The 12,634-nt window shown below is 29.8% G+C and overlaps 1 protein-coding gene across 9 annotated transcripts in view; it reads left to right on the top strand.

The window, feature by feature from the left end:
• The window catches only part of LOC105229710 (tyrosine-protein phosphatase Lar), a 907,083-nt gene that overhangs the window by 851,724 nt on the left and 42,725 nt on the right, over positions 1-12,634 (top strand). For all 9 annotated transcript variants that reach the window (XM_049458860.1, XM_049458872.1, XM_049458887.1 and 6 more), the window contains 2 exons: positions 4,824-4,974; positions 7,304-7,440. In XM_049458860.1, coding sequence (XP_049314817.1) covers positions 4,824-4,974; positions 7,304-7,440 — 288 coding nt within the window. The remainder of the gene's footprint in view (positions 1-4,823; positions 4,975-7,303; positions 7,441-12,634) is intronic.

Below are 12,634 nucleotides of genomic sequence, written 5' to 3'. Positions count from 1 at the left end.
ATTTCCTTTCAAAGGATATTGTAAAATATTTGAATTGAAACAAAATATCTAAAAAGATTATAAAATAATAATAGTTATATAGCATAATTTTAATCGTAAATATAAATTACCCTTTAAGGGACATTTTTCAATTATTGATTTAAGCTAAATCTTTTTATAAAAGGTTATAATATAATATTAATTGTAGTATAATTTAAGTCATAAATATAAATTACCCTTTAAGGGAAATTTTTTTATTCATTGAATTAGGCAAAATATGTTAACAGATTATGGTGTGATAATAATTAAAGCATGATTCTAGTACAACAAAATTTTCCTTTAAATTACCTTTAAGGGATGTATTTTTTATACTAAAATTCAGTTAAACTATGCTCAGATGCTTTTGTTCAAAGCATTTGATTAATTAGTGGATATATTTTACTTTAATTTTATACAAAAATGTACTTAAAAGATTAAAAGTTGAGGAAAAACTCAAATTGAAATGATTTTGCAATAAAATTGTATATTTTATAAATACCAACGCACTTATAAAAATATCCGTGCAACTCTTTTATCATATGCCAATCATCACTTTTTAAAAAATTGTTTTTAACTATTTCCTTTTTTTAACTATTGATGGATTTCGAAGTAATATGAAAAAGACTTTATACATTTTTTATACACAATACAAATATTGAAAAAAAAAATTCAATATCAATCCAATTAAACCAAAATCCTAAAAGAAATTAAAAAAAAACCTTACTTCACTTGGCGATATGGCCTGAATTACTGCCAGTGTATACGCACGAACACAATTATAGCCACAGGGCAATAATTCAAATGCTGGCAACTACTACTAGCACAATTTTAGGCGCTCTCGCGGCCCTCAGCTATATATGCCACTAGCGCCACTAGCATAAAGCAATATCGCGCTGTTACCGCCTGCCATGCTGTCACCGCCACTGACATTGATGATGATGTATTTCCGCTGCCTCTTTTCCACACCCCAACCCGTTGCAACAAGATTTCTCTTCGCGCTCTCAAGAATGGGGGCACTATGCGGATTTTTTTTACAATATTTTCACTGTGCAGTACCATGATTTTTATTAATTTTTGTGTTCCGGCATACATATATATTTATCGATATATGTATGTATATATACGAAAGTGCGTAAAAAAAGGTGGCAGAAATGTACTGAAATTTAAGTCTGTTGAAGGCAGCAAATTATAAATTATTTGTGGTTGACATTGGTTTGCGAGGATTTGAGTGTGTATTTTAACGAATTTAATTTAATGCATGACCAAATATCACACGCCATTCAACGCTCAAAAACTTTTCAAACACATGCAGGCAAAATATATTGTGTACTTATCAACGTATAAATATTAAAAATTGTCATTCAACTTTACGTCAACTTTCAACAGTCAATAAACTCACTGATGAAAATCATCAGCATCATATGTACGCAGCAAAAGTAATTTTCAGGGTATTATACCATAAGTTCTACGCTCACTTTTTGGTTTAATAATTTTTGGCTTATATTTCAATTATTTTTAGAGCAAAGCCTGTATTTAGCTTTGTGTCCATTCTACGTGAATTAAAAAAATCAATTGGAATAATAAATGCGATTTAACTGCAACTCACAGAGAGAAGCCATAAAAAAATATTTCTTTTCAAACGCATACAACGTAAAAATATAATACTTGGTTTTAAGTAGCGAGTAAAATCGAATCTGCATTGGCGTGTGCTAATAAAGGGTGATTTTTTAAGAGCTTGATAACTTTTTTTAAAAAAAAAACGCATAAAATTTGCAAAATCTCATCGGTTCTTTATTTGAAACGTTAGATTGGTTCATGACATTTACTTTTTGAAGATAATTTCATTTAAATGTTGACCGCGGCTGCGTCTTAGGTGGTCCATTCGGAAAGTCCAATTTTGGGCAACTTTTTCGAGCATTTCGGCCGGAATAGCCCGAATTTCTTCGGAAATGTTGTCTTCCAAAGCTGGAATAGTTGCTGGCTTATTTCTGTAGACTTTAGACTTGACGTAGCCCCACAAAAAATAGTCTAAAGGCGTTAAATCGCATGATCTTGGTGGCCAACTTACGGGTCCATTTCTTGAGATGAATTGTTGTCCGAAGTTTTCCCTCAAAATGGCCATAGAATCGCGAGCTGTGTGGCATGTAGCGCCATCTTGTTGAAACCACATGTCAACCAAGTTCAGTTCTTCCATTTTTGGCAACAAAAAGTTTGTTAGCATCGAACGATAGCGATCGCCATTCACCGTAACGTTGCGTCCAACAGCATCTTTGAAAAAATACGGTCCAATGATTCCACCAGCGTACAAACCACACCAAACAGTGCATTTTTCGGGATGCATGGGCAGTTCTTGAACGGCTTCTGGTTGCTCTTCACCCCAAATGCGGCAATTTTGCTTATTTACGTAGCCATTCAACCAGAAATGAGCCTCATCGCTGAACAAAATTTGTCGATAAACACATTTCGAACCGAACACTGATTTTGGTAATAAAATTCAATGATTTGCAAGCGTTGCTCGTTAGTAAGTCTATTCATGATGAAATGTCAAAGCATACTGAGCATCTTTCTCTTTGACACCATGTCTGAAATCCCACGTGATCTGTCAAATACTAATGCATGAAAATCCTAACCTCAAAAAAATCACCCGTTATAAGTGAACGAGTTTTTCGTAATTTAAGTACCTTGCGAATACAAAATCAGTAGTTATCAAAAACTATTGGACTCTTTTGTGTGATTTCTTGGTGGAAATATATACATATGTACATTATTTTGCGCGCGAACCTTTTTTTCTTATATGGAACAAAATGAAATTTTCGAAACAGCTTTTCAATTAATAAATAATACATGCTGCTAAGCGAAACCCAACTTTTTAATAAGTGTTTCATATATTCCATGTCGTTCCAGTTATTAAATTTACACCTTAACCCATAGATACTTTCACTTTGCGAAAGTTTTAAGTATGTGTTTCATATATTCTCTGTCATTCTTATCATTTTAAGTGAAAATATTGCTTAGATTACATCTTAAATATTTGTCTATATAGACTTTCGTATTGTAAATGCTGCATTACTTCATTAGAAATTAAATTTATTGTTCATACAAAATAATTTTTTTGTCGATTAACTTTATTTTTATCAACTTTCTATTCGTAAACCTTGTTTTTATAGTTCTTTAAGGGGGAACGCGTTTGAATTTTGTAACATTTGCATTTTATTTGAGTGTTTATGTGAAATTAAATCAAAGTTATAGTTCTAAAACCTATTTTTTATGAAAAAAAGTTATATAGAAACAAAATGGAATTTTCGAAACATACAAACCCTTGAATGTAATTTATTAAAATTCTTGAAAGGAGTGATAATTTTGATTCCATACTTATTAAACTGATTAATTTATACCAAATCATTTTATGGGAGAGTATTTATGAGGAAGTTGATTCACTTTATAGTTCTAAAACCTATTTTTATAAAAAAAAATATATGTATAGAAACAAAATGGAATTTTCGAAACATATTAACTTTTGAATGTAATTTGTTAAAATAGTTGGAAAGGTGATATTTTTGTTTCCAAATTTATTAATCTGATCAATTTTTATCATGTCCTTTTATGTGAGAGTTTTTGAATCAACATTATGGTTTTAAAACCTTTTTTTATAAAAAAAATTACCTAGGAACCAAATGGAATTTTCGAAACATACCAAAATTTTGATGAAATTCATATAAATTCCCTAAAAATTTTGTAATTTGGAGTTTAAAATTATTAAGCTGATTATTTAAAAAACATTTATCAATCCAAAATGCTTGATCAAGTTCGAAAAAATGTAGTTATTAACTAAGAGTATTAAATTTAATAACATTTATAAATGCGTTATCAAAATATTTTTACAAACACCATATACATATAGTATGTACATATGTATGTATGTATGTACATATCTATATTTGCATATGCATTTCCGTGAACAAAATTAGTAGTCTCGCAATTTTTTGCTAGGCAGCTTACCATACACTGCCAAATTTCTCATAATTTTACATTTATTTGACATTACTAACTACATACATATATCTACACACATGTGCTGACAATATTTACAAATTTTATTTATATTTACAAAGAGTTTTTCATAGTTTTGTTATTGAACCGTCGAAAATGAAAATATAATCCAATGCCGCAAAATCCTTTGCGGAAATCCTTTAATTTATCAAATTTCCGCTCAACTAACGGGAATTCAATTAAATTTGCTATTTGTTTCGTTTGAGTATTTTGAATGATTCTCTTTGGCTACAACTCAGGCACAAACACACAAATGATTTCCCCAGCGTGTAAATTCAATATTTTTACAGTTATGCGAAGAGGAAATGGTTTTGGTTTATTTATGTCTGCTTATAGTACTAAACAAGCGTTATATATATATGTATGATTTTTAATATGTATTTGTAAATAGTTTCTGGAATTATAAAATATTTTATTCAATAATTTTTTCTGCTTCTTTTTCTCCCACAACGATACCCACTCGCCTGCGCTTGATTCCCTTCTCATGGCTGTCTGTGCAATTTCCGTTTGACTGGCGTAAATATGGACGACACGCACCACTCTGATATCCAACCCATCAACCAACGAACCGGCAATGATGACGCTGCCAATGTTGATAATCTTGATAACGCTGATGATGGCATTGATGGTGATACTACCACAAACAAACTTATAATCATAACCAACACTATCAACAATGCAACAAAAACAACGACGACGGCGGCGGCGACGTCAAAAAACAACGCCAATACGTATGCATGAATTTGTTGTGACAGGTGTCCCTTCACAGCCTAGTAATTTCCGGGCCACCGATATCGGCGAGACCGCAGTCACATTGCAATGGTCGAAACCGACACATTCCAGTGAGAATATCGTACACTACGAATTATACTGGAATGACACATATGCAAATCAGGATCATCACAAGTGAGTATAACACACACACTTATACAACTAAACATACACACATATACATACTAATGTATGCAGACAGGATATTGGCACTAATATTTCGCCCATTCGATTACAACCCGCACACTATCTAACAAAATACTTACTGATATCGACAATTGGCACGTACATATTAATTTCCACTTGCCAATATTCGCCATGTTTTGTATATACATATGTGTATTTGCGCAATGTAATAGTTGATTGAAATCTTGGCAATAAATTGAAATGTGTACGCATTATTGATAAAATCGGGTGGCATTAGCCACTAAGGTAGCAGGAAGCGTTACTGATGTAATTCAATTACCTATGTTGGATATAAATGAAAATATCCCGCAGCTGCAAATAAGTTTCGAAAATATCCTAAAAACAAAACTATACAAAACTACGGCAAAACTCAGAAAATTGGAAAAATTGTTTTTTATGTTAAGGAATATCCTAAAATAATAAAATACTTTAAACTTCCATAAGCTCGAAAAATTGAGAAATTGCGAGATATTTTTTTATGTACAACAATTTATTAAAATATGTTAAAAAGTATTCTACAATTCCAAAAAAATTCTGTTTCAAAAATATCCCCGTATTTCAGGATATTAACAGTGACCTTAAATTAACATGAAACTAACTGAACTTAATGTAATTTAAAAGGTATTGAACAAAAATAAGGTATTTCAAATAAGTTATTTTTTCCAAAAACATTACAAAATGTCTTTAAAAAAACAGAAAGTTTTTTTCATAAAGTTTTGAAAATATCCCCGTATTTCGAGATGTTCACGACGGGTTAAAATCGACTTCAAATTGACTAAACTCAATTCAAATTGAAGATTTCTTTAAGTTTTAAAAGTTTAAACAAAATTTCCCGTATTTAAACATTTTAGTATTGGACGAAAATGAAGACATATTAAATTAAAAATACTTAATATTTGCATTTATATGTGCAAATACAGCGCAATTCAAATTTAGAACTTTTTGAAAAAGGAAATTTTTAAATTTCCCTAAAATTAAACTTTTTATTATTCAAAGAAAGTCTTCAAAAAAAAAATCCTTTAAGATATCAAACTTGATTTTTCCTGGCCTAAAAAGGGTATGAGAGAAACAGAATAACAAAACTTCCCAAAAAAACACATCCGTCAGAAAATCGAATGTCTTAAAAACTACTTTAAATTTCCCTTTATTTAGATCCACCGAAAAAATTTAAATAAAAAAATAAAAATTTTTGAAAATGTAAAAAATTTAGAAAATATACTTATATTTCAACATATACATACATATGTATGTACATAGGTATTAAGCGAATTTCAAACCAAAAATTTTATTTTTAGATAAAATAAAAAATTTACGAAAAATAATTCAAAATATAAATAATAGATTAAAAAATATCCCTAAATTAAAAAAATCCCTTATAACATATTTTTGTGTTTTGTAAAAATTAAGAAATCTGTGGCAGTAGGGGTTGAAAAAAAAACACAATAACAAAATTTCCCAAAAAAGATCCGTCAGGAAGTCGAATTTGATTCATCCTCACCTAAAAAAAATACAATTTTCCTAAATAATGCAATATGTTTCTTGCCATTTTAAAAATTTTCAAAAATATCCTTATATTTAAACATATACATACTTATTAGGCGACATTTCAAATAAAGATTCTTATTTTTAGATAATAACCGAGAAACAATGAAAAATATAAAAAATGTATTTTAAAATTTCCCTAAATTAAAAATACCCAAAATTTCCCTTATTACATATTTTTTGTGTTTTGTAAAAATTAATAAATCTATAGTTGTTGGGCATGAGAAAAGTACAATAACAAAATTTCCCAGAAAAGAAATCCATCTGAAAGTCGAATTTGATTCATCGTAACTTCAAAAAAAGAATTTTCATATTTTTCGAAGAGTTAAAAGATTACCTAAAACATTTTGAGTTCTTAAGTCTTTGACTTTTACTAAACGCTATGTATGATTATATTTACCAAAAGTGCGGTTAGAGCCATTTAAAACTTACTGAATTTAACCAACATTTCGTAAAAGGCTCCAGTTTGGGGAGGTTGTTTTATAACAAATAAGAACATTGGAGGGGATAGGTGTTGGAAAAGAAAAATACAATTTGTTTTGATTTTTTTACTTTTGGTTTGAGAACTTAATTCACAATAGAATTTTGCATTACGGAACCATATTTATTTTTGTTTTAGTATTTTTTTTTCTTTTAATTTTTATTTAATTTCCTTATTCCATAACCTCAACTGCAAATATGCACTTTTAAGAAATTCCACAAAATAAACTCAACTTTTCCACATTATCTACTTAAGGCGCATTTCGAACACTGAATCCTACACGCTTGATGGTCTCTATCCTGATACCCTGTATTATATATGGTTGGCGGCGCGTTCGCAGCGTGGCGAAGGTGCAACAACACCCCCCATACCCGTCCGTACGAAACAATATGGTAAGTAGATTTTTCACATTTTTCAACCAGCAACTATCATATGGCAACGCAAAAACGAAAGTAAACTAATAACCGAAATAGTAGAAAACATATACGCCTTATATATCAATATGCAATAAATTATGCAAACTAATAATATTTAAGAACAAAATACTAATATGTATATAAATATGCATAAAATGTGTGTTTTTATACAGAAAAAAAACGAAATATCGCGCTGGAGTAGCCATATTTTTGTGATTATTGAAAAATATATGCTGCTCCACGTGTATTTAGTTACCAAAAATATATACACACATTTTAGAAAATACTAGCTTAAGTCAAACCGAGGAACCCTAAAAGTATGCATAGTTGCTCCCGTAGTGTAAACAAATTGTTTGAATACCCAAACCTATCCCTAGTGTGTCCTTCCTTATTTAAAAAAAATATAAATATTTATTAAATACCAAAAACAACAAATACTTGAGTTGTGTACTAAAGCCTGCGTGGAAAAGAAGGTAATATAAAGCAAATAATTGGTGGCAAAGCGTGTGTGTTGGTGAAAGGTATGAGTGTGTGTGTGTGAATATGAAAATATTTATTTAAATACAGGTGTGTATGTGAATACTATTTTTTGTTGAAAATATCTAATTATTTGCGATTAAAAATTTGTAAGTAGCTTTTATTTATGCTTTAAATTAAAAATTATAACAAAAAAAAATATTATAATAATTATAAAAAATAATTTCTTCTAGAACAAGATTATTATAATTTTTTCGACTGAAAAATTTTTTCATTTTTTTTAATCTTACATCAGTTTATACTATTTTTTATAAAAAAAAATATTTTAGCAGAATGAAAATTATTTTTAGAAAATATTTATGTTTCTAAGTTTAATAATTTTATTTAAGTTATTGTCTACCATAATTTTAAATATAAGTTATTTACAAAATAGCAATAATATATTTATTTTATTTACTCTTATATATTTAATTATTTATTTAGAAATTTTTATGTACATATAAACTTACATATATACGTACATACATAAAAACCTATATACATGTATACCAAACAAAATTGTCTATATACCATAAAACTACTTTATACATCTAAATATACTTATTTATTAAACATATGTAAATACATACATACATACATGCATACACAAATATATGATATTATATGTAGTCTAACAACATTTTCCTTATAACATACATTTATACATATGCATACATACGTACATAAGCGGCATTCATTTCGTACACTTTGATAATTATTTTGCAAACTCTGAAATTTTAACTAACATATCGTCACCTAAAATGCAGAATAACGTATCATCGAAGAAAACGAAATTGAGTTTTTTATTGCTTACGATTCACTACATCATGTTACATATTGTGGCCTAAAAATTTCAGCTGTTGCTGTCAGATATAACCATTTTATAACCAATTCATCATAACCATTTTATAACCAATATATAACCACTTTATAACCAATATATAACCATTCTCTAACCAATATATAACCATTTTATAACCAAAACTCAAATTTTCTTACAATATGAGTGCTTTCAAATTTGTCGTTTTTCCTTCACCTGCAAAGTTAAGAAAATTGATGTTACGTTATGTTGCATTTTAGATGACGATATAGTTAACTACTAAAATATTATTCTGATAAAACCTGGTTCGGGCTTCCATTTACATATATTGTTATGCGAAAATAAATAAAAATTTCTTAAATATGCGCAGAAATCTTCATAGAATTGTCACTAAAAATAATATCGAATTAAAACTAGTTTGGCTTATGTATTAAGATATGGTTTCAATCACAAGATCAAGCATTGACGATTTATTCCAATGTCATCCAGAACCGTTTCGACCCCATCACAAAGCTGCTCAACTGTTCTGCTATTTTATCTGCGTGATAAAAAGTTCGCGAGACAAGATTTCATAATGATACAGTCAAAAATGTATAACGTATAATGACGGATCAGAACCAATACATGTTTGGAGAGCCACACCCTGTTTCAGAACGACCGCGCAAATACTGTCAGCTTAAAGGAAAAAGTCAGAAAGAGACAATTCTAGGGAGAAAAGTCGTTGAGTAATCACTTTTTTGTGTCTATTGACCAATATACTCGTATTTTAAGCGACGTCTACAAATACAAAACGACGTCAGGTACCAAATAAATCAAAATATGTTGAGGTCATTTCCTATCTTTCCAAAAATAAGATAACTTCTGGTTTAACTAAATACCGAATACATCATCGGTAAACATAATATCTTGATTGAAATTCTTTCGTTAACAATGGCAGATGAACTAATCTCATGAGAAAAGTTTCTTACAATCTCTAGATATGCTCAAATAGTTTCATTGGTTAAGTCGACTAACGAAGACATCTAAAAATGTATAAAGCATTCCTCCGTATTAAAAATTAATCAATTAAATCCATGTATAAAATTCGAACACAATAATATATTGGTTCTTAAGCCATTTTAAATATAACCGATCTTATATTAAAAATCAGAAATAGTTATGAAACAATAAAATCGTTGAATACGGCTCGGGAAAGCTATAACACCATTTACAAGTACATCTCCTATAGCAACAAAGTGTGGAAAAAGATCTTTATCTTGATTTTGTTCGGTCAGTTTGAATGGCAGCTATATGCTATAATGGACTTTATCGAGTACATACAGTTTGTCATTTAGTGAAAGTTCTCTCAATAAATACGTGCTGGTCGTGGTCTATCCGATGGAATATTTTTCAGTGATGAATCCTGGGTCTCAAGAAAGGTTTTGGTCTTGTGAATAGTACGCTCAGTAGACCGATTATTTTGACCAAAATTGAGCGAAGTACGCGAAACATATTCTTTACTTCATAATAAAGTTGAGCACAGTGTAAGCGTTGTTCAGGCGTAAGTCTTTAACACTACTGACGCTTGCTCTGCCAAAAAAAAATATATTGAAACAAGTATATTTACTTTATATATTCTCCGACGTTTCCTTCAGAGTGCTCAGACTGGGCAATCCTGTTCAGGGTATAAAATAATAATTTATACTCTCTATACCCTTATCCATGAAATGTTTACATCTGCTTCAAACAATTTCAAATCCCTAGTGGTACCAAACTTAGTTTCACACTCGAAAATACCAATTCACAGCAATTTGTTAACTTTTATTTTTCCAACTTCACTCATACTTACATGCACTGAATAACTGCAATATCACACACTCACAACTATGCAATACACACGCCCACATTCAACCGAAATACGAGTACCTACATATATGTATGAGAAATTACTTGAAAACAATTCAAACAGAAGTTTCTAAACAAAATTCAAATAATTTTTGCTTTTAGCACAAATTTTACGTTTATTTTGAATTCTTATTCACAATTTTTTTCTAATTCATTTAACTTTCAATTTCTCCAGTTTGCAGTGAGCAAATTTCGTTTGTGTGAGAGTGTGGTTGTGTGAAGATCAAGTGAATTATTTCAGCACCAACACCTTAGCTAAGCAATTGTAGTAAGTCTCCAAAATATTTACGTGAAATAAAAATGCATGCATGTGTATAAATGGTGCACAAAGCGAGGCACCGCACAACGACAAGAAGCAAAAATGCAAGAATGTTGCACAAAATAATAGAATTAATTTTCACTGAACAATTGCAACAAATTTTGTATGTACTATATTATGCAAAAACAAAACAAAAAAAAATAAATAAATAAAAATAAATATTTATATATTCCACAAATTTATATGCAAAATATTTGAAATGAAAATTTTGAAAACACCAGCACTTGCACCAGCACAAAAAGCAGCACCCACTCGCACCCACTTATGCTATATATATATTTTTTTTAATTCAATGTGTCCTTTCTTTCTTACCTTTTTTGATATTTCTATTTGCAAATGTATTTTATGAGTATTATGTTCACTTGCATGCTTATAAACATGTTGCATGCGATATTTAGCAACCCACAAATTAAATCAAATATGATTGTGAATTCTAGTGCTTCATGAGCAGCCTAGATGTATGCTTATGTTTTAGTTTATTTTTTAAATATTTTATTTAAAGCTTGTTATTTTTGGGGAAAATTTGTTACTATTCTTGCTTTGGGGTTCCGTTTTAGCAGTACAAGTATTTTTTTTATTTTCTTCAAGTTTAGTTCTACTATTGTTGCATATATCCTTAGGCGCTGAAGCAATATCAATATACATATATCATGGGTATGAAATTTCAGTATGTCTGCATAGTACAATTAGTGAAAATGCATTTATTTAAAAACTCTAAACTCTTAAAAGTATGCAGCAATAATATTGATATCAGATATCAATGAATTTTGATTTTGTTCATGTGTTTCCATACTTAGGAGGCATATCTTTAGGCGCGAAAAAAATATTTCAAAATAAAGCAAATATACCTTTAGGAGCAATAAAAAATTTCTTTAGTATATCTTATGAAGCAAGCATATTTTTAGGCGCTATCGGAAAATATTATTTATTCTTTTGACTGCCCTTCACCAGGCTGTAGAAGTATTCACTCTGTAGATTCAGTATGTTATGGTCATCAGTAACTCGGTCACCTCTGACGGCTCTACAAGAGTATGCTCCTGGCTTGAAACCTTATGTTAGTCGCCACATCTTTTCGTTGAACTTTCGAGCACTACCCCTGTCGGCCAGCTTGTCAAGCTCTTCGTACTCTCGTATTTCGGCCCCTCTGTTTTTGTTTTGTCTGCAAATGCGTCTCGCTTACCAACTCACTTAGCATATCATCAGCTACAAATTTTACAAATATACATATATTATGAACACGAAAAATTTTCATAATTCACATGAAAATATTGTCCAATTATATTCTTCAAATTGACAGCAAAATAGTCAAAGTATGCTTTTCAGCACCTAAAAGTAATATTACTTAATCTACTGTGAGGCGCTATGTTCTTTTTATTCACTATTAAAAAAATACATTGTGTTCTGTCCCAAAAAACACGAAATTTAGTTACATGCTCTCTTAAACAAAAGCTCAGTTTCTAAGATTCCTGAAAAGCATATTTTTAAATAGAGGCGATTAGCATAATTTTAGGCGCTCTGGCTCGTTTTCTCATCTTAGACAATAAATTATTCATAAATGTCTTGGTTTTCCTAGATAGTAGTAGAAATTCTGCCAGAAAATTAATTAAACCATTCCAGAAAAAAATTTTATG

This window comes from Bactrocera dorsalis, chromosome 1, assembly GCF_023373825.1.
Source record: "Bactrocera dorsalis isolate Fly_Bdor chromosome 1, ASM2337382v1, whole genome shotgun sequence".
Classification (NCBI taxonomy): Eukaryota; Metazoa; Arthropoda; class Insecta; order Diptera; family Tephritidae; genus Bactrocera; species Bactrocera dorsalis.
This window is presented reverse-complemented; position numbering and strand designations above follow the sequence as displayed.